The sequence below is a fragment of the Mugil cephalus genome, chromosome 1, assembly GCF_022458985.1.
Source record: "Mugil cephalus isolate CIBA_MC_2020 chromosome 1, CIBA_Mcephalus_1.1, whole genome shotgun sequence".
Classification (NCBI taxonomy): domain Eukaryota; kingdom Metazoa; phylum Chordata; class Actinopteri; order Mugiliformes; family Mugilidae; genus Mugil; species Mugil cephalus.
Window position 1 is genome coordinate 21,612,534 of NC_061770.1, and position 23,942 is coordinate 21,636,475.

The 23,942-nt window shown below is 41.9% G+C and overlaps 1 protein-coding gene across 1 annotated transcript in view; it reads right to left on the reverse strand.

Annotated features, from left to right (window-relative positions):
• The window catches only part of prkar2aa (protein kinase, cAMP-dependent, regulatory, type II, alpha A), a 51,631-nt gene that overhangs the window by 25,586 nt on the left and 2,103 nt on the right, over positions 1-23,942 (reverse strand). Inside the window, exon 2 of the mRNA XM_047581972.1 lies at positions 23,305-23,588. Coding sequence (XP_047437928.1) covers positions 23,305-23,551 — 247 coding nt within the window. The 5' untranslated portion in view covers positions 23,552-23,588. The remainder of the gene's footprint in view (positions 1-23,304; positions 23,589-23,942) is intronic.

Consider the following 23,942-nt stretch of genomic DNA (forward strand, 5'->3'; position numbering starts at 1 on the left):
TGATGTAAGGCTTCAAAAGCCTCTAAAGGCTACCACCACTTATCCTCACTAGGGTCGTAGGGGTTGCAAACAACCATTCGAGGTGGGAGGAAGCCAGAGAGACAACCCATCTAAAACCCACAAAGACACAGGGAGAACATACAAACTCCACCCAGAAAGGCCCAAGCCACTGTGCTGCCCCCTTCCAAAGACACAATGCAGATTATTCTATAGCAGACATTTAGTCGGTAGCTTCAAAACAACCCTTGTCGACTGTGAAGTGTGAAGTGTGGATGTCTGTTTGCATCCCAACACCTTTGTGATCATTCTAAACAGCCTCAGTCGCTAAATGCCTCGGGGCAACAAACAGCCTCACGCTACTGAGCAGTCAGCGTCCAGCCAGCAAGATCCCTGTCAGGTTTGCTTGGTAACCTTTCTTATGACAGAGCCAGGCACAACCCCATGTGCTACCAAAATGTACTAGTCACAGGATCTTGCAATGAGGTAAATAACCATGGCAGCGTGACATCCATGACGATTGTCACTGAACTAGAATGTGTCAACATGGACGCACGTCTTCTATACAGGGCAAACCTGTGCACCGTCGTAGTTTAAATCTTTATCTGACATACAGACTTTTTAGTTTTACATTCAGCCCAGGGATATTTGGATTTGAATACGAGCCACTCTCTGCTGCCACTAATATATATATATATATTCTACCCTTTTTTAATTCCACCTTTCTGCACCACCTTCAAACACAATCCCCACCATCTCCTCTGAAACTCAATTATTGGCAAAAAAATAAAAAATAACGAGACCCACCAACCGAGAGGACACATTCTAAACTGTCTACAATAATTTGTTTTGATCCAAGACAAACTCGTGAACAGGTCAGATCGCTGCAGGTATTTCAACAAAGAGAACAATTATGTGCGTGTGTGCGCGCTCCACACGCAGACAAAAAAAACACATACAGTAGATGTAATCTTGCCTGTCGAGAGCATTTAGGAGTATAATAATAATAATAATAATAAAACAAAAAGTGTGCACTCGCTTTTGTGCGTTTAAGCGTGTGGGTGCGTACGTCTGGGTGTGCAAAGTGTGAAGTGCTGTCCCTACAGTCATGCGGCTGAGGAGGGGGGAGGAGGTTGGGAGTGGGGTGACGGTAGTGGTGGCTGTATCAAGTGTACGCCTGAAGTTGCCCTGGCAACCTAACACAAAGAAGATCTCATCGCCATAACAACACTACCCCTTCATCCTGCCGCCTCCCAGCCCACCTCTCAGCCACCATCCACCCTCACTTTCCTCCATCCAGCTTGTACCAAGTGGAAGATCACCCTGCCTTCCCTCCCTACGTTTTCTCTCTATCCATCCCTCTCCATTCCCTCCTTATACACCCACTCGCTGCTGTAACGGCATTAACAGATGGAGGGGGAGAGGAAGAAAGAGGGGGAGGACACAGGGAGAAAACAAAAAAAGACAGAAGGGGTGACAGAGGGAGATCGTTTGCAATGTGGGGAAAAAGAAAAATAGACAGAAAGAGAGTTAAAAAAAAAAACATGGTGGGATTTGATGAGTGATGATTACTGGACATTACTGTTGAGATGGAAAAAGAGAAAAAACGAAAATAGATAAACAGAAAAGGGCAAAGGACAGTTATGTGTTTAGAAAAAGTGGATAAACAGAGAGAAACAGAGAGAAACAGAGAGAAAGAACCCACTGAGTGAATAAGTGAATAAGGGAAAAAGGGAGCAATTCATCCGTCCCTGCCTGGTGCTTTCCATTGATTTCCCTTACAGCCGTTCTCAGTGTGTGACCGTCTGTCTGCTCGCCCCGTCGATACATCATCCAGTTAGTCGGAGACCACTTCGCCTCCCAAACTTCAGATTTCCATATTTAACATTTGGCCCTTTTTTCTTTCTTTAACCGCATTAACCGCAGTGACTCGACAGATCAGGCAGGAGAAAAAAAAAAAAAACACAACAGAGAGAAACTGGTCCAGCGACATGGATAATAAGGATTAAACTAACCATAACTTAAACTGAGGAAGCAGCGGTTGGCTTTCAAGTGGGAGGGTTAAGGGAAAGCAGGGGACATAAACCAAGTTCGGACAGCTCTGTTATTTGTCCGCCCACCTGTTGCCGCTCACACCTCCTGGCTTTCCTTTAACCACTCTGCTTCCTGGAATAGAAACAGCGAAACGCAGGGAAATCTTCGCTTTTAAAAGAGACAAATCTGTCTATTACATTAGCCACTCTGGAAGGGAGTCAACCACCATTTGGAGCCTTTAATCTCACCAACAGAATGAGTTTGGCAGAAGAAGATAGCGGCAGGGGCTAGATCCCGTTTTGAGATGGATGCACTTCTGGCAGTTTTTTGCAGCACATCACTGAAAATAAGTCAAGTAGACTATAAATGACGACGGACAGTTCATTCCTTGCGTTAAATATAGACAGTTTAGCTTAAAACACTTACATTACAGGACAGCGCCAATGGATTCCCTTGTGAGAATGGTTCATTTCAGGCATCATATGACATGAGCACAAGTCTGTGAAGAGTGGAGACACTCTCTCATTGTTTCAGCAGCTGACTCAGTGACATTTTTGTCACCTAAATGGCCAATGTGTGTCCATTTCAAGCATCAGGAGGCAGCTGACGAGTTCTCGTTTATTCATTCGCGGTTCTTTCATCCCAACTGAAATCCCACACACAGTCCAGGATACGGCTTTTATTCGCAGATACATTTGTATGGTTTTATGCAGACATTGAGGTACAATCTGCAAAAATTCAATCCTGATTTTTTTACTTTTACTCCTCTGTGTGAGGAATAAAAGAACATTATGACCTAATATTGTGTAGGTCTCTATTGTTGTGACTCACCAGAGAATGGACACTAACAACAGGATGTTTTTAATGGGGGTCTTTGTGGTTGAGGGGAGGGGCCTATGAGGATCATCCCACAGATACTTGATCGCTTTGGGATCTAGTGAGTTTGGAGGCCAGGTCAACACATTGTGCTGTTCCTGAAGTGGTTTTGTGTGTGTGTCTGTGTCAGGCTGCATCCTGCTGGGGATGTCTGCTGCCATCAAGGAGTGTCATTGCTCTGGGGTGGGGGTGCCTGGTCTGGTCTGGTCTAGGTGGGTCCTACAAGTAATATCCACATGAATGCCAGGTCTAAAAGTTTCCCAGGTGGTCAATGTTGTTTACTTCTACTGTCCATGGTCATAATCTTATGGCAAATAAAACTTATGCAGTCCCTCACGATAGATAAGTGTTAAATGATTCAGTGGTTATCCAACAAAATTAGGAGTTGCTGTGGGAAAATGGAGTGCTTTCACTTCCTCCTGGTATTTAGTAATGGCGTTACACGTTCTTTTTCGTAACATTTTAAAGATCATATTATTAATCAATCTTCCTCCCATCAACTTCTCTTTCTCCTCACATAAAGCATATCCCCCACTCAACGACAGCCCCTGCCATCTGTTTCTCGTCTCCTGTGCTCTTGTGCCGTCTTTCCATCTCTTCCTAAGCCCGTCCCCCCCTCTCTCAGTCGTCCTCTTAAGGCCTGATTGATATCAGCGGGGTCAGATGTGGAGCAGGGAGCTTCCCTCACGTGTCGCCTCCCCGCTCTAAGCTTCGCGGCCTTGGACGTCACCGCCGGCCCAACCTGTGCTGGCACGCACTCACTCAATCATGCACTCGGACACACCGTAAGTCACGCAGAACCAACACAGACACAATATCCACATGCACACACACACAGAGGAGGGGGGGGGGGGAATACACAAAACAACTGGCAAGCTCGAAAACAGAATCAATAAGAGCACATTTATTAGCTCCAGTCTCCTACTGCACACCCACGAATCCACTGAAAAGCAAATTCCCTCAAGAATCATGACTTCAAGACAGACATGTGCAGCCCGTTCCTGCAGAGGAGACACAAAGTGTTGCCGTTTTCCTCTATGCCATTTAACAATTGACCGACTTAAAAATAATATGACGACCTTTTCCCAGAATGGCGCATAAAGGAAATGATATTTTCAAGCACCCGTAATAGTTTTCACTTATTTCTCTCTCTCTCAGATCAGTATCTTAACATTTCCCATCTCATCATTTCCCTTCTGCTAGGTCCCGTCTCTTTCCAAAACCCACAGAGAGAGGAACAAGCATAAATCCTATCCCTGCAGGTCCTCCTCCTCCCTCCTCCTCCCTCCTCCTCCCTCCTCCTCCTCCCTCCTCCTCCCTCCTCCTCCGAGAAGATACATGTCGTCTGCCTCTATATGTCAGCAGTCAGTGAATGCAGCTCAAATGCTGAAAAATGCAAAATTTACTCCTGGCTCTATAAGCTTACACTACAATACTAAGCTAATGTTGAAATTAATCAAATAACACATAACGTCTGCACTACACAATAGCAGCTGGCAGCATATATAGAGGGATGCATAATATATATATATATATATATATATAAAAAAGAGAGGCAGAGGCATCAGAGGACACACAAACACACACAGCCTGGTTCAGGAAGACTCACAAGACCACTTTAATCTATTAAAGCTTTCTTTGAACAAGACTGTCCACCCACAGCAGGCTACACAGGGATTTCTGTTAAGGGACTGAGGAGGACAAAATGTTCCATTAAAATCTTAAAGCACATCTAAAAGTTGCTAATAAAGAGGTGGCTCAAAGCTTCCAGCTGAAGTGAAGATGAAGGGTCTGATGACCCACCTTTAACACAGTTCTGATCACAATTTGCAAAAAATGAAGCTTAAAAATACCTTCAGACATGAGAAATGAAACAAATCGCTTTACTAATCAGTTACTTAATTCAAATGTTTGTATGTGAGGATGGTTTCTGGGCCTGTGGTAATTTGTGGCCTGTATCCAAGGTAAGGAAGCAGACACTAGATAACGACACTGGTGGCGCCTTTTGTGCGTTTCTCGGCAAAACATGTAGTGCAATGCAGGTATCCGGAGTGCTGACGTGTCTCGTCTGCCGGCTGCAGTGCGTCACGTCAGAGTCAAATTACGAGTGTCAAACAACATGCTAATTACTGCCTGCTGCAAATTGGGGCCTTACCACGTAAGACCGAGCACACATTTGAAGCGCTGGGTGTTCAAACTATATTTTGGATACATCACATCAGCGGGATTGTGTTTAGTAGAGGAACTCCTCTCCTCATGATGATAATAATAATAATAATAATAATAGGAAGTTAGCGTGTGCGATTAGCGCTGGCTGTTTCATGCTGTTAGCTGTGAGAGTCAGTCTACTGGGTCGACCATGACGTAATACTACACAGGCATGTGTGTGCCAGAAGATTAGAGGTTATAGTTCAAAACCGTAAACGAGCACTGGAAACTATCGCAGCAACTCGTGTTAGACACGGAGATAAATGGCAGCGCTTAAAAAGGCCCAAGGTAGTAGTGAGAAGTTCATTAACAAAAAAAAAAAAATGCATATCAAATGTTCTCATCAGCGCTGCCTCAGTTGTTCGCCTACATTGCCAAAAACTAGTTTTAGAGATGCAGGAGATTTGACCCCGTGTTCTTTTGTTAGCTGAGGGACTGCAGTTGTTCTGAAATATGAAAGAAGGAATGATGATTGACTGAACCGCTGTGAAGAACAAGTTGTGCCGACAGGTGTAGTGACTGTGCAGGCTCGGGCCTCGTATTTACATGGAGTATGCCCTTATTGATCCAACCACACGTGTCTGCACATGCACATCCCTTGAGATCTAATCACGTTTGTGCACTTTGCATGCAAATAAACACAGACGTCATTCCGGATGCAGCGGGATACTTTAACGCTGTCTGTCTGTAATGGATCTCTACCTACCACTGAATCAGGACCATGAACCAAATTATACATATTTTGGACCGAGTTGGAATCTCTCTCACTGATATAAGTTCTTATTTCTGTGCATTTATGTTCAGATTTCACCTATTTTAGAGACTTGCACAAAGCTTAAGACTACAACCTGTGCTGTTTGCAGCATTAAGGAAATGAAGACATAGATTATTACTGAGGAAATTAACTTCACACTTTACACAGGGCTTGACTCACCGATCAATCACATGCCTATATGTTTTTTATCAAAATGTCTCACAGTCTACTCATGTTTGACTAATTAGTTAATTTATGTATAGATTATTTAATGTAATTGATATAAAAGGCATTACTTTTACTACCATTATTTATGAACAGTAGTAGTACAGTGGTTTTTATGCAACAAACAAGGAAAATTCCTTGTATGTACTTGGCAATAAAGTCTTTCCTGATTTCTGTAATAGTGTTTGTACTTTTTCTTTTTTTTTTTTTTAGGTTGAATTACAATAAACCCAGATGTGGTCTGACCGATAGGATCTCAAATGGAATTTCAATACGTCTTGGATGTGTTTATACTTGCACTAAGAGCAGGTCGCAGGTCTGGCTAGAACATGACCAGAAACAATGCAGAGTAGTTAGACATGAACAGGTGATCAGCCAGGAAGAATTTCAGTAATTGCATATAAACTCATAAAGCTAACATGATGGGTTGTCAGTCTCTACAGATTCATTCTGTTATGTATATTACTTATCCTCTCATTGCATAAGAAGAGAACACTTTATACGATTTAATTTTGCAAGCCTCTTGTACCAATGTACACTTTCTCAGCTCTGTGTCAGAAGTCTCAAACTAACAGACATATACAGTGACAAGATATCACAAGGGACAGGAAATATATGCTGTACATATATAAATGTGCACTTTAAATGTATTGAAATTACAAAAATACACCCGAGCACTCCCACTAAACCATTGCATAGGCTTGTGGCCTGCGGCTTGTCTTTGATGGATGAACAGCAGAGGTCCATTAGGTACCTTAACTATAACTTGTCTCTCTAATTGACCACTTTATTTGTCAGCGTTTCACACTCTCCTCCATCACACCGCCTTTTCCCATCAAGCAACTCTTCCGGTACGATAACACGCATTTTGTTTTCTAAATCCTTTTCCTCACGGCAGCTACACAATGCCTCCATCTCTTTGTTTGTCCTTTCTGTGCTTCGCTACAGGAATGCGCTCGTTTTCTTGTTTGTTGTACCTGTCGAACCGCTCTCCAGTTGAGCCCATTTCAGTCAGGTCAAGTCTCATCAGCTCTATAAGCCCACAGCTTATTCCTCTATACCATCACGCTTCCTGTCTCCACGTTGTTCTCATGCTTTCAGTTTTGTGTTTCCCACTGTCCGACTCCCTTTTCACCCTCCACATCTTTCCCATTATTTAACTCTGTCCATTTCTCACCCACAAAACTATTCTCTCTCTGTCCCCATATATGACTCATTTCCCAGTATCCCAAAGACTTTCGGCCCTTAAAAGGAAGCAGCCTTATCCTGCTTATAGCTGCGCTGGTGTTAACCCTTTCCCTTCACCACCTGATTTGCTGATGTCACTCAACCCCTTTAAGGTGGAATTGGAGCGATCAGTGCCGTCGACACACATCCAACAGCGTAAACTTAAACCCTCTTGTGATATTTCTCTTCTTTTAAAGGCAGCCTTCAGTGTTTGTTGTTGTTTTGGTGCAGCCTTTTTGCCTGAGGGCACATATCTTTGTAAGCTCTCAATCAATTTGGTAATATTAAAAGGACAATCTCGTAATACAACCTCACAAAATATCCACATTGCATAATTTACAAACTGCTGTCTGACTGACTTCATTTTTTCCAGAGCAGAGTACTTCCCCAAGAGCAGAACGCTTTAGTCACGTGATTCTGGTTCTTCTTCTCAATTTATTTGGGAGATTTGACGCAAGCCGACCGCCACTCAAACAGCAGAAGAAGATGGTATGACGCTACAGGGACCGCTGTTTTGGTTTGTGGCGAGCCTAATTTGGTCGGGACATTCTGAGTCGGGGGTTAGATTTCTTGAAAGCTATGCCGTACATTTTAACCCTTATCACCACAGTGACTCAGTGCAACATTGCTGCCACCGCTACAAGTTGCATGTCCATCCCTGTAACTTGTCAACAACATCCCAAGACCTCAGCCCCAACTCGGAGAGCAAGCCACCATTTCCAGATTAGAAATCTCACTTCTGAAGATAAACTTTAAGGGAGGGAGTAACTTAAAGGATATTTACTCAAGTGAGGAAAGGAAATTGACGTTGCGGATGTTCATTAATTTACAGAGCACCACATCAAAGAGTCTACTGCTTGTGTCCATGGTACAGTCTATTTCCAATGCACACACACTCCTCATTGAGTTACTGTGTGACCCAAAAAATGTAAGACCAACCATCTTTGCGCCAAAAGCACCTCAAAGGTTTGAAATACAACGCGGCTAATTACGCTATTTGCTAATAGGCTAATCTGATTAAAGTGTTTACTTGAGTAATCTAAGTTATCACAATACGCACGCCCAAATTCCACAGATGGCCCACGGATACAATACAGCGTATAGTTTCTGTAGCTGTTTTATGCTTTGAACAGTCCTCTACTGAATGGCATGCGTGCACTGCCATTACTGCTGCTACCAAAGTATATTACAGCACCATGAGAAAGTGCGTAGTTAAGGTCAGTGGAAATCCTCTCGTGACCCTGGCAGGGTTAATACCATGCTACTCCCATTAAGTTCCACGGGGCAGCAGTTGGTGCAGGCGTAGAAGCAGAAGTGGTCGTTTAACAAGAACCAAGAGTGTGCTACATATCTTTTCAGTGGACAACACACCGACAAATAAGAAAAAATTAAACTACAGCAAAGGAAATGTGACCAGCATTTAGACTATGACTGATTTTGTCATTTAGATTTCCATCCAAATGAAATGCAGTTTAATACAGCATACATATATACAGTATATAAATGTAAAGTATAACAATGATAATATAGGATGAGGATAAATATATTGCACAGTAATTAGTGTCAACTTAATCCGCTAGCCGTTACTCAACCAGATAATTCCTGAGCTGACCGGTCCAGTTCCCTGCAGACGAAACGTGGCTTGAGCGTGAGCCAAGTGAGGTCACGGTTCACTGGTGACTGTAGACCGCGCTGAGCAACGCAGAGGATCAATCATACATCGATACAGCAGAAAGGGAACTTCTTCAGAAGTAATTCACTCTAGAACAACAGCTGCTTTGGGTCTGACCCATGTAAATGACTGAATACACTCTACTTTATTTGTGGGTTGCTTTTCCCAGACTGCTTTTCTCAGGGGGGGAGTAAACAGTTTCTCCTCATTGACATGCTGCCTCCTCCCTAAAAAAATTCTCGGAAGCAACATGCGTATGAAAACAAAAAAACAGTCACAGTCAAAGTCCTTAAATTTACTACGAAAATACTGTACTGTAACAAATTTGGTAAAACCTTCCAATACACCTGACTACAATATTATAAGAAAAGTGGGAGGAGGACCACAGAAAATGTTCAAGACCCTTCAGAAATAGTGCTGAACGTATATCAGGTGCTGTTGTTTCTGCACTGTAGTTATTACAGAGTTAAGTGGGGTTTAAGAGCATGTCACTGAGTGCTGGCAGTAGCATCAATCCACGGAGCTGGCAGAGCCCGGTGGAGACAGCTGACACAGTTAACATTAGGCAGTAGCGATTTCCATGGTTACACTAACTCGAGTCTAAGAAAAACAATTAGGTTCTTAGAAAGCTAATATTACCATAAACACAATTACCTGGTATAAGTCTGCACTTATCTGACACGGTGGTCTAAAGAGCCTTTGTGAAAACAGCCTGAATATGTTCAGCGTGCACTATTACCCTCAGGCTCAGCTCAGGCTATGTCTTCAAAATCTTCCAAGTTATCAGTGACTGGATGTACTCTGCAGATCGATATCTGTCACCTGTAGAATGTGACACTGCAGAATGTAGATGGCAGGAATACTCTTTTGTTGGATTTATCTTTCTATCTTATCTAGTGACTGAAGGTTTTTTTGCAATATTTACCCTTATGCAACCCATTTATAGTCCCCAGCCTAAGGTCAGAGACGTGTTTCATTACAAATTCCTGGCTATCATAGCAATGGGATAATTTTTTTTTTACAGATGCAAGCATTAAGCCGGTAGCACTGGATGAGACAAATCCTGCAATAAGCTCAGCTAAAACATGAATGACTATAATCACTCAGGCCCCAACATCTGGGACAAGTCACCACACGACAAACAGTACGGGCAAAGTTTATTCATTTTCGGTTCCCATAGTGAAAAGCAGCATCATTAAGACGCAGGTACAACATGGCATCTGCCTTCCAGAAGTCCTGCGTGGTGGTTAAACATCAAACTGCTGAACAACATGGGCTGTCACCATGTGCAGCCTGGTAGGAGAGCGCAACATGTTCTGATCAAGGCACTGGGGTGTAACATAAACAAGGCCAATCTGGTCTCCCATTACATGACCATTTACAGTCACAAAAGAACTCCAAACCTCAAGCTTATGTTTGGAGGCAAGTCATTAAATTCGGCACCATTTCGCTCGTAGCTTGTGGGCACTGTTTGCAATGCCACTGAATGTTTGACGCGTTTCTTCAGTCTAGTCAACAAGTAAAAAAAAAACAAAAAAAAAAAAACGGTGTGTATGTCATGCTAATTAGGTTTCAGGGAACACACGCTACTACAGGAAGGAAGGAAGTTTATATAATATACAACTATAAATATACAGCCTAAACTGCAGGGGCAAACAAGTGACAACTTCCTCCAACAGTATTCATCACTGTTCTTGGCTTCTTCTCTGTCTCTCAATAGCAAGTTTATTCCCCGTTTGATGGACAGTAAACAGTGCAGCTGCCCTTTAAGAAGATAAATAAGGGGGTTAGTCAAACACACATTATCTGAACTGCCAATACAAAGACAGCGATATGAAAGAGTGTTGTATCAAGGCTACGCAAATACACAGATACAGATACTCGTAGCAGCAGGGAGGGCCGTGTGTACGACTAGTGACCTCCTGATTTTCCTTGGCTGGATCACAATTAGACAAGGCCGCCGCTTATCACGGTCACTTCCCGCCGGGATTGGATGGAAGTATTCAAGGGCAGTGGTTTCTATGGTGGCCATGGCAATGTCAGTTAGCAGCATATTGTTAAATGCACCACCTCCAAAGTCGTTAAAAGAATTGAAGGAAGGTTATAAAGGTTGCTCTCTAGCTGGTAAATAGTGAAAACCACATGTGGGTTTTGTGTTTTATAACCAATGACTTAGCTTTTAATACAGATCAAGATATGACTCTTCCCTTATTACCCAAAATATAAGTATGCAAATATTATACACATGCAAAATCCCAAAAGAAACCACTGCAAGGATGCAGAATTGTATAAAATATACCCTTCTTCATATTGTTTTGTTGAGCACTCAACATAATAATTTCCGTGGCTGTGTGTGATACAGCCACAAGCCACAAGCTGGTCTTTGTCTCTTCAGCTGTCCGCTCTAACAGGCAATTTGGCAGGGAACCAACCCATCATCCTCTTCCAAAAACTATACCGGCTGCCAGCTGGGAAACTACTTTGTTACTCACGATGGTCACAGATGAATATCGAAGTTCATTTATCTCCCAGGTCTTGGTTTACTGTGCCACAAATTCTACCAGTTGATTCTAAAGCGGAGGCCACATCTCGCACGCACTGAGTAAATCAAGGTTGTAACATATTGTTTGTCTTCTTCGCCTTAAAGGAAAATATTTCAAAACGACATTTTTGGCACACAGACGGGAACTGAAATCCACGTAGCCCAGGTCTGGATCTGCCCTGAACAGATGAGGTCAAACGGTGCCGTAAATTACACCATTCGATTTTTAAAGAGCTCCACATGTTGCATGCATTGACTAAATCCAGGCTATGATATCTTCTCTCACAGGAAAATATTTTAAATTTGTATTTTTTTCAATACACCAAAATCTGACTATAAGATATTGTCCAGGCCAACAATGATAAAAAAATTATTCACATTGTAGGTGTTTATAAAGGTATTTGAGATATTTGATGACTTGATGACATTTAGGGGCGTAGACTAAGTTTGCATCCTGTGAAATTTTTAAGCCCCTCCCTCCCCTGCATCAGTAGAAGTCGGCGTCTTCTAGTAACTAGAACAAACCGACCACAGCAGACGGGGCTTTTACAGGAGATGGAAATAAATACCCACCCAAAAACCTTTTCACAGAAACCTGAAGAGTTTATCAACACATGCCACAACACCAGGCCCTGTTTTGACCTCCTGCAAACCATCTCTCCATCTCTAACAAAAACTCTACCCCCCTTTGGATTGTCTTAACTATTAATAAGAGATTTTATTAACAATGTTGGACTTTTAAAGGCCTCTGAACTGTATTTACTGTAAAACACTGTTAGCCGACGAGCCTGAAAGGGTAGTGAAAAATTCACAAAGTCAAAATTTTACAGCATTTGGCTGGTATTTAACGTTGGCTCTTATCCACTAGTTTCTCTCTCTCATTCAGTCTCATCGTCTCATTCACGTTCGTCTTTCTCTACACTTCTTCGCCTTCTTAATTCTGCCTTTCTCACTGTGCCAAAGATGGTTCTGCTAAACCGCCCTAATAACCGCTTTCCTTTCTAAGCCATCTCGTCTAATGAGATTGGGCCTCTGCATCGAGAGCAACACATGCAGAGCAAAGGAGAGAGAATTGAGAACAGCAGGTTCAGCGATAGCATAATGCCTGAGAGACAAACAGACAGGGAAAACATAATACGTTTTCATCAATGAGCTGGAATCTCAAGGTTGTGATGGTTGAATTTGGAATGAAGCATCGACAAATATTCAACAGTGTGATAGAGGAAAAAACACTAAGCATGTTCGGCCACTCTGACCATGGTTGAGACATACGCAACCCTTCAATGGAGGACAAATATGTGTGGTACTGTGACCTAATTTCACAGTTTCTTGTGCAAGTGTTGGGTAGAAAGGGATAATAAATGAATGCTAGGAAACCCACTAGCCCCAAAAACCTTGGCTCATTCACTCTTATCTCACATTGCAAGGTTGGGAAACACAGGCAAACACAAGTTCATCTACTCTTGCAGCCACAACGTTGAGTAAGAAGCCACCGCATGCAATGGTCCAACTATTAATCCCGTTCTATATAAGCTCCTGTTTGTTAGCGTTGTACTAGAATTGATAAATGACAACGAGGGCCGGGGCACGATTAAACCATTTAATCGTAATTTATTGATTGACTGTCCATAGTTACCACGCGGTTAATTGCAAATTATCACTTCATTACTGTTTATCACACCGCTTGGGGGAGTTTGACTCTGTTCGCCATCCAAAGATTTCCCTCTGCATCACTTCCTGATTCCATTTTTCTATTTAGAATACAAATGCCCTAAGAAAAGACAATCTAGTCATAACCTCTAGGTCACACAGGAAGCATGTGTATAGAGAATCGGTACGTGACAATGAATTCCTTGGGTATATTATATTATTTATGGCTCGTGCACACATGTAAATACAACAGAAATAAACTGAAACTTGCCACAAATAGCCCCATTTCTAATACAAAGGGGAAAAGTGTAAAGCAAATAGAGTCTGTTTACTTCTCAGGAAAAAAAAAATGGGGATCCCAAACTATGGCCCCAGGTTTCAGTTCCAGTCCTCTGAGACAAATGTGGAGCCAGTCACAACACTGAATGCTGGAGGACCGATTCCCACATTCTCCGCAGTGTGTTTCTTTTTATATGTTCCCTCTCCCTATCTTTGTCATCCTCCTTGAGTTTGTTCCTATCCCATGCCCTTGCTTTTTTCTTCCCCTCCGCATCCCCCTTTCTCTCTCTCTCTCTCTCTCAAGAGAAACATTCGTAAACTGGCACATTTCCAGTGCCATTGTTGTACCAGACAAATGTTAGTTTTACTGCAGTAAATTCTGCCAATGAATTGAACTGCATTTCTGTAATTTTATCTCCTGGAAGTTTTTCACTTAATGCATTGATAAAATTAGCAATGTTAATGTTACACCAACTCTTTCTACCCAAACATCTTCCACTGAGACTATAAATGTTTCCTCCCTCTCTGGACAGAGTATCGGGTCAGTTAAGGTCCACGGACATTGAGTTTTTATCTTTACACATCAGGTACTTGTGAAGGCTTTGCTATCTCTTGTGTAAACACATAGACCCCAAAGTAGCAAATCTCCATAAGAATCTAGTACTCAAAGCATATTTTCTCTCCTAAACAATTTGCACTCTGATCCACCACATTTTCCTGGAATTATTATGGTTTTGTCTAAATAAATTAGGAAGTGCAAATGGGATATGAGGCTTTTACCCATTTATGTGTTTTTCACAACTAATACTGCAGTCTGAGGTGCAAACGTAACACTTCCTCTATTAATGCACAGTCAGACCAACACAGCAAAGATCCATCTGTATGGATCAATCTAACTCCTCACCGCCAGATTTGGACAAAGGCTGCGAGTTGCTGTGCCCAGACATTTCGTTAAGACATTAATGTACATTTAATAATACCGATGTTTAAATTCCACCAACTGGGCAAATAAAAAGTCAACTTTCTTTGCCAAATTGAGATATTCCTCTTTCTTGTTTTCTGAAATATGGTGTAATGGAGCCCATTAGGGCTAACACTTCCTCTCTGCATTGAGAGGAGGTCAAACTAAAGCTAACCGCAGCTAACCTTCGACATTTGGGCTAAGTTTGAGAAAATGAAATGAGATTAAAAAAATACGTGCATTTTCTGACTGAAATTGATTTGTATTTACAAGATCGGATGTTGACTCACAAAGAGCTTGGATCTTTTTTTCCAATTATATGCCATTTCCTGCATCCTGTTGTTGGAAATCTTGCTGTGGTCTAGTCATGTGAAACCAATCTAGGGGGACTAAAGATTCAAATTGGTCCGTGTGTCATCCAAAACATAACAGGGGCTCCCACTCTGACATCACCATCTGGCCCAAAAGCTGATGTGTGGAAGTAGTTTGGATTTAGAAGTATGACAACAGAGAAGAGCTGGACAAAAGTGAAGACAGAAGTAGAAAAACCCCGCCCTGATTCAGAAGAGGACAGGTCTGAATGTTGGTTTGTAGCGCAATGTCACAATCAGCCTCTTTGCCGTAGATCTTTGCTGTTGGTGTGACATGTCCCTACCATCAGGCTTTGATTCACCTCTGCCAGATGCTAAAAGAGTCCAAACTACGACTCAGCGTAGCTTTGGCAGGTAATGGTTTCCCCAGCAGGTTACAATATATTCTTGCCATTAAGCAATCAAATCAAAGCAAAACATGAACCTATTAGACAAGCCCCTAATTGGCATTTCACAAAGCAGTGGCAAATGATCTCTTGTTTTCTCTAAAGACTGGATGAGTAATGTTAATGAACATTAGCTGAAAGAGGAAGCAGGAAAAATGATCCATTCTAATTTCGCTAGCAGTGATGCCAGAGGTTCTCTGAGCGCACAGGGGACGGATCAATATGGCATCGACACAAAGCCCATGTTTGGAAAAGACACAAATGTGTAAAGAACAGATATTTAGGAGACTGTTTAAATTATTCTAAACAGAAGCAATATTACTGAGAGTGTTTTCCTTGGAAACATGTCATTTCATTTTGTGTGTTGCATGATTAAGGCTCCCTTTGTTGTTTTGGAGTTCTATAAAGAAACCGTTTGTTTTTAAGTGGGACTAATACAATGAATATTAAAAGACAATGCTTGTAATGCACACAGCGGCATTAGTGGGGAGGTAACACAGGACAAAAGAATAATAATGAAAAAGTTCACACGTGTGCAGAAAAACAGAAAATAAAGGCTTCATGTTGGAAAGAACAGTTCAGGACACTGCTGTACTACTTTAGTATCAGGTGCTAGGAAATAAAGAAGCACATAGTACATAATATATACAAGTCAATGGAGTGAGATTAGAAGTATATACTCGCTCTAGATTCTTTTATTCTGTCTCTGTATCCGTGTTTATATTTAAACCTGCTGCAAAAGCATAAACCAAACTTGAGAAGGACGGTGACTGATGTAAGTCATACAGAATAGACTGGCATCATATATGGCTTCACTATTTGAAATGTATAATGCAGTTGACTTGGATGACATTAACAAAAGGCTTTAAATGGACTGGCAAGTCACTGGTCAGTCATTACATCCTAGAGGGATAGCATGCGTTGGAGAAAGGAGACCTCCAAGAAGGAGCAGGGGGGAGGACAATGTACAGCTAGAGGCTAAAGCCAGCCCCCGTAATTTCCTCATTTTTCTGCAGTGCCATGAAAGATGGTTTAAGGATAGAGAATGAGGAAGTACCAAAGTTCAAATGATGTCCATCAGTAAATATAAGCAAACAAGGTCGTATCACTGCCTGCTCTGCAACCGCCGCATCTTTTTTTTTGACCAATTCTCACGGTGGGTTTAGTCTTTTCCATTTATTTTTTCCATTTCCTTTTAGTCTAACATAGGACGATGTGCTTTCCACCATGAATTCATAGAAGCATAATGACAAACAAAATTGAGGCTCCATTTGTCAACCATGAAAAATGTCACACTGGATGCAGAGACACATTCATGGAGATGAGATAAAGACGAATGAAATACAGACTTCTAATGCCCCATTTCCACATAATTTAAAAGTGTTCATTTGACTTGAACTGCAGTCTGTGAACGGATGATACTCTAACCATCACTGTTAGTGTTTTCAAGGTTTTTGAATGGGTACAGACAGAAACAGACACAAATAATAATGATCCAAAGAGCCACATAAGGAAATATTTTGAAAGGAAAAAAAAATACAGAAACAAATGAAGGTGCAGAACATGTTGACAGGGAGGTGGAGAGATAAGGAGACAGATATTCAAAGAGCGACTCAAAAAGATAAGAGAAGCATAGAATTGTAGTGAGTAAGTTGACAGGGAGGTAGACGAACCAGACGACTGCTTTTTCTTTTTTCTTTTTCCAAAGGAATGACGCAAAAGCAGGAAAACAAATGAGACTGTTGAAGGCTGGACAACAGGCAGAGAACAACAGGCATACCAGGACTCCGTAAACAGAAGGAAAAATGCAAACAAAAGAGTCGCAGAGCAGAGATTCAGTTCAACAACCAGATACAGAAGTAGGAGGCTGTTTATGATACGTCTACACCGAGCTGTGACTATTTTAACAAGTATTTCGTATGTGAAAATCAGTCACAGACACAGCTTTGAAACGATCAAGTCTCTTTTCACTGGGCACAGAAATAAAACATGTTGCATGACGGAAATCATCTGTTTAATTATGTATCCTCCGGGACAAATGCATCACTGCTGAAAGAAAATGGACAATATCAACTTTGCAGGTACACAGCTGCACACATAGCCTGCTATGCTGCTGATTATCAGTCAGTTTCATATTTACATACATTTGTGTTTGTTGTGGTACAACTTGACGAATAGGAAATTCGCTCACTCTCAGTCCATAGACGTGATATGTAAATCAGCTGTCACACTGCAGCAATAAAATCTTTATTGTTGTTTATCTCAACATCAATTGATGAAGTCTGGACAAATCATAGCTAAAGACAGCACAGTACAATACACTTGCCAGTTCATTAGGTACGCTAGTGAAAATGAATGCATTCTCACGGGGCTGGGTATTGCTTCAGATGCCCTGAATTCCATTTCAAAACACTTTAATCTCCACTCTTACTTATGAAAGATATTTGCATAAATTGTCATACTTTTTCAAATCCAAAATGCTCCGGGGTGTCCACTCAGATATACTCGAACTGTAGCACAGAGCTCCAAAGCCTCTGAGAGCTGGATCAGGTTATTATTTTGCTTTAAAAAAAAAAAAAAACACAGCATTTGACTCACAGCCCAAACTGTACGAGTTTAGCCAAGCAGGTGCTTACAGGGTTACGTGTTCTTGAGTTTTCTGGGCAGCAAAAAACCCCGTGTTTTCATTTGGACAGAGTCTGACTTGGCTCAGAAATGTCACAAACTTGAATTTGTAGCAAGAGACAAATTCTGTAATCAAAAAAAGCAGCCTGCCTGTCTGACAGGTTGCATTAGATTTAGCCTCAGGCTGAAAGCACACTGGACATACACTGCTGCCTACTAATAAGGTCACCTGCACAATGCTGCAGTGACACCTTCCACATGCAAAGACCTAGAGGTTTACGAATGTCCCCTTTGGCTGCGACAACGACTGTTAGTGCGTGCCAGCGCTCCCTATACTTTTGAAATCGCTCGCACAACCGTGCACGCAGACACACAAATCCACAAAGCCTCTGGAAGAGAATGAATACAGACAGCTCAGCTCTGTTTAGGGCACTAATTACCAGAGCATATAAGGACTATACGGACTATAAGGACTATGAGCACAGTAATCGCATATCTCAAAACTGAAAGAAACAAAAAGAATCCAAAACAAAAACAGAGAAAATGCATTAAAAAATAAATAAAGGTCTACTTGGCTTTTCTCTGTATATTATAAAAATGTATTAACTCGTCGCTATATTAGTGGTAGATGTGATATGTAAGAGAAAGGAAGGGTGGCGAACAAAGAAAGACAGAACACTATGGGGTAAAAAAGGAGGGACGGAGAGTACCGGTAAGAAAGAACAATGAGAGCGAGGGTGGAAAAAGAAAGAGGTCAAAGAAGCAGAATTTCACCCTGTTGTGAAGGAACATGCTGCAACGTTAAGTTTTGGCTCGTTCACACATTAGTTCACACATTTCCCAGCACATACGATCCATGTGCAATCGTACATTTTGGGGCTGCGAGTGGAACTGTTTGGGATTCGGGCAAATAACTGAATGAGCTGTTGATTCAATTGTGTCTTCTTTGTGAAGGTTGTGGGATTGCAGTGCTATTGAATTGTGTTGTGCCATCACATGTTTTCTATCATTTTTGCAGTTTCATTCAGTTTAACAGCGCGACAAACGTCATCCTCCAAAATGGTCACGCAGTTGAGGAATCGGCAGATTAGCACAGGAAATATTTACAGATTCTTTGAAGCCACAAATGTGCGCGACACAACCTTGTGGGAAGGTGCCACATTACTGCATTCTGTGTGAATGAAGCTGTAATTGGGTTTTTCTATGGTCTGTCAGGAATGAAAATGAATGAAATGACTTGAGACGCACACAGACTGCACCTGTGGCGGAGTAACACCCTTCACTTGTCTGGTAAATAAAGTTTCAGGCATTTTCTGCTCCAGAGCTGCTCAGGAAGTTCTCTGTGTGTCATGCCTTCGAGGATTTAGCTAGATTACACTGTATGCATTAAGCACCGGGCAACAACGTCATCATTCACAGGAATGTTTAACTACAATAACAGATTTGCATTCCAAAACGAAATCCAGAAAAGATTCTTTCTGCTCCGATGAAAAGATAACACGGACTTCTGTTGCGGTTCAGTTTCCTCAGGATCTCTGCTCCACAGAGTAAATATTCCAAAGGTCCAAGATAAACAAAGTTAGCTGATATTTCCCATAAACGTGTGGCAGAGATGCATTCTTTACGATCAAAATCTATAGTAACAAAGTTTCACAACTGTTATGCATTCAGGTGAGTCCGTCATCTCGCTACAGAGCATTATCTTCTGTTGAGAGTTAGCACTGGCAATTACCCACCCTCAGTCTCCCTCTTCTCTCAATTACTTTATCACACAGTCTCTGCTTTATCCCTGCCGTCTTCATTATAAAAACACACTCAGTTCATTTCTATTATCACCCCTGGTACGGATCTAACCATCCATCCATCTTTTTTATAAAAAGCTTCTCATTTCAGTCACAGGCAAATCCATTCAACTGGACCAAAAATTCACATCCTTAATCCATTCCCTCTCTTTGACCTCTAAATAAAAATAATAAAAAAACAAAACTCAATGATGGGTTTTGCAGAAAAGACTATTTGTCCATTGATATATATAGAACTGTGTTTCATTCCCACTTCATTTATTCTTAGATTCTTCAACAAACCTTTGGGGCCTAAGTCAGCTGTTCGGCAAAGTACATCTGCTGTACGACAAAGCTTCAATCCATCAGTATACCCCTTGTCGAGAGTAAACTCTTTGGCCCAAACAATACCACGTACGATGGAGGTACAACAGTTTGTATTGAACACAATAGCTCCTTGTGTTAAGCAGCTTAGGTCTGTGTAGTGTTCCTGCTGTGGATTTAGACAGCAAGAGTTAGAGAAAACAAAGCTTGTAGAATGTGACGTCATGTTATTGAGATTGTACTGTTAACGTTCATGCGAATATAAAGCAGGCTATCTAATTCATTTACATGTTAGGCGTTTAGCTCGGCACACTCGCGCACAAAGATTTCCTGCAGCGCTAAAATAAAGGTTAAGAGCACGCTGGTGAATCATCATAACTGAAAGCAGGAAAATGAAGGAAAACAAAAAAATATTCATATACAACAAATACAGGCTGTGTTTATGTAGCACAACTGGCATTTCACCTTGAAGTTCTCAAGTCTTAATCACAGGTCCAACAAAACGACTTCATCATTCATTCAGATCGATACACGTTTCACTCTGCCCATATTCTTAATCAGGGAGGAAAAACCCAAATTGAGTCATTGGCCGACTTATAATGGATCAATGTGTGATGAAAGCAGCAATATGTTTTAATCACTTGTCCTCTAAATGTGAGAAAATGGCTTTTGGTCTTCAGCAGAATTGGCCCTCAGCTGGTCTTCTGATTGGTTGTAAAGTTGCTGTTGCTAACACGCTAATTTAACCAATGGGTTAACAGGATGATGTTTTAATGTTGTTTGGTTCTTGTTACAGTGACTCAAGACATCAAGAACACTATCTTGTGTTTTTTTTATTCCCTTTCCACCAAACTGAAGGGAAATATTGAGAGAAGATTCACCTGGATTAAGCTGTGTGGACCACACTTGGAACGTTAATATGCACGTGGGAAAAAAAACAAATTTTTGCTTTAATCTGACTCTAACTGGACAAATGAAACGAATGTAAGTGCGTTACTCCGACTAATATAGGAGCAACGTGTCTAACATGTTTTTACCCGTCTAAGACACAGAGATAATGCAATTGGAAACTGATTTTCACTGGAATGTATACGTCTTAATCTGAGTTAAACTAGGTAAAGCATGTGTGCATGCTCCACAACCGCTGCGCTTGCGTATGAACCCGGAACAAAACTTTGGAAGAAAATCAGTCCCAGAAGAAGAAGGTAAACGTAACCAGTAGAAAAACAACCGGAGTAGCCCTGTGTATTTTTGGTGTAGAAAAAGTAGCTGTTCGTGGTTTCATGTAAACAAGAGCAATTTTATTGAGTTTCTAAACAAGATATAAGAGCTTCTGTAAGAAACATAGGAAATTGGTAACTGGATCCTCACTAGTACTGCTCTGCTGAGACTTAGTGGCAGCGGCACTCGTTGACTGGAGATTGTCTGTCGTCGACAAACGCTTCAGCATGTTGGTGGTGTTTCCACCCTTACTTGAAATTACGTGCTGCATAAATTGCACACTGCAGTGTTACAGTCCCTTTCAGTGAAGTGAAGCCTCACTTTGGACCAGCTGGAACCGTTAATTGATGCCCTGGTATCGATGACATAGATCTGCAGCCTAAGTAGCGTGCACATCACGTACAAGATTATAAAATCTGTACCATTATCCATCTTGTTGTGTAAAATGCATGAACGACTCCAGTTGTTTATCATATGATGTAATAGGTCAATCAGAAAGGGGGCTGTATTAAACCGCCAAAAAGACGCATATCGCCACCTAGTGTAGAGGAGGAGGACATGGTCCCGTCAGTTATTCGATTTTCTCCGCTGCATGTAAACTGGGACAAGGACCGCATTCAGAAAGTTGGGTTGAACAACGTGAAACTAATACATAATCATGTTCATAGATGTCACCTGGGGATATAACATTAAATGTCAGTCATTCGCTTTAATGTTTAAGAAGTTAAAAGCGTTACTTTGGGTTTTGAAGCACGTGTCGCCGAACTAGTGGAACTATGGCGATCTTTATACCTATAGGCTACAAAAGTGGTCAGGCAAGAGCACATGATTTCCTTCACTATACAGGCCTGTGTTGTTCCAATCATAAGGGCACGTCCCCCGGGGGCAGTGCACACGAGCCTGGCTGGATAATCTAATGTCAGGGAAGTCATGTGTGCGACCTACAGCATTCAGGCAAGAGGTTCTCCCTGGAGCACAACTGTATCAACGCCCCAGTGGATGAGGTGTGGAAAATAATCATCAATCGATTGCTAAACGCACTAGAAAGAATAGCTTCATGACGCAAACAGGATGGAATTTGAAAGGGTGTGAAACAAAAGTTCACAAGCAGGCGCATGCTCTCGGGCACATGTAGATACAGCATGAGCGAAACCCATCGCACCCTCACCTGAGGTCACAGCTGTTTAACAGCAGCCGAACTCCACTCACACGAGCGTAGAAACAGAAACTCAAATCCTCCTTTTCACCATGAGCCGGGTTGCATCATGCAACAAGGTTGGCCAACACTGTGATACAGACACAAGTGCGATAGCTATCCAACCACACTTACAAATGACATAAAACAAAAAAAAGTAGCTTAACTAATTTATATCACGGAACTTTAGATACGCCTAGGATATATTCAAAGATCTCCATAGTAGATCGGCTCCCTGAGGAAACACAAAATCCCCATTCATGAGTAACACACCAGTGTGATCTAGGCCACATTGCACTCAGCAGCACTGAGAAGAGCCGAGCTACAGGGCGGCTTACATCCAAGCACGTCAAACACAGAGGAGTGAAAAGTGGGAAAAGAGGTAACATCACTACTACTCAAGGTGACAAACTGTGGGGGTCTTAATAGTAGCAGCTACAAAACATAGTGTATATAATCTACAAGAAAACAGAAAATACACACACACACACACACACATTCTTTTTCAATCCAACTGCACTTTGATAAGTCGTGTATGTGGGGGTATTTCTGTTTTTGGGAGGCATGTTTTTATCTTTCAGGGTCATATCCTGCTGGAAATGTTTACGAAAAGTCTAGCAGCATGGCTCAGGCCGAAATGTTTTTTGTAATAACAACTTGATGTCTGCATCTGTAAAGTTTTAAAAACAAACAATTTGACTTAGACCTTGAGATTGTTATAAAATAGAAACAATTGTGAGCACCTCTACTCAAACCTTAATTGTGTGAGAAAGAAAGACCTAGATTAGATGAGTGTAGGGTACTCACCGAAACCGTCTACTCAAGTGTGTGTAGAAAAATGTATCTCTCAGGATGAGATGAGTTGGACTCAGACTGCACCTTCACTCTCTTTCTACCCTCCTGAAATGCCCCCGAAAAACACACACTCACTCACTCACTCCTCCAACTTCTCTCTAAGAACAAAACATGGACCTACGCTCAAAGTCGGAATCGTCGTCTTCATCGTCATCCCCGTTGGACTCCGTTTGCATCGGCTCCCCATCGAACATCACTCCCTTCGCCGTCTTGCCACCGATGCTGGATCCATCCTGACCTCTGGAGTCTCGCAAGCGGGTGAAGTACTGTACAGCAAAATCCACCAGGTCTGACGGCCTCTGTCGCAGCACCTCCACAGTGTAGCCCTGCAGCAGTTCTGTCAACCCCACCGGTATCTCAATACTCATGGCTGTGTGCGTCTTGGTGGCAGCGTTTCTTATCTATCTGCAAGAGGAGAGACAATTCCCCAGAGTTAATTTGGACACAGACAGGCTCGTGTTTGAATATTTGTCTGCGGTGTGGGTCACAGTCACCAAATTACTGCTTTAAAAAGCTGTTGCTTTAACTATGTAAATACACCGTGCGTCTGTGCCTTGGTCTGTGGATGTTAACGACCGGTGACAGCACTGTGTGGCAACAGGATAAGAAATAACTGTCAGGTTTGACAGCAGAAAAAGATACTACACTAACACTTATGTGGAGCAGAAAGTACATGAAACACATGAAGTGTAAACACAGAGGTTACAATCTCCGCTCAGTGGACATTTTACCAAAACTAAGAACGTAATGTGGAAAGAA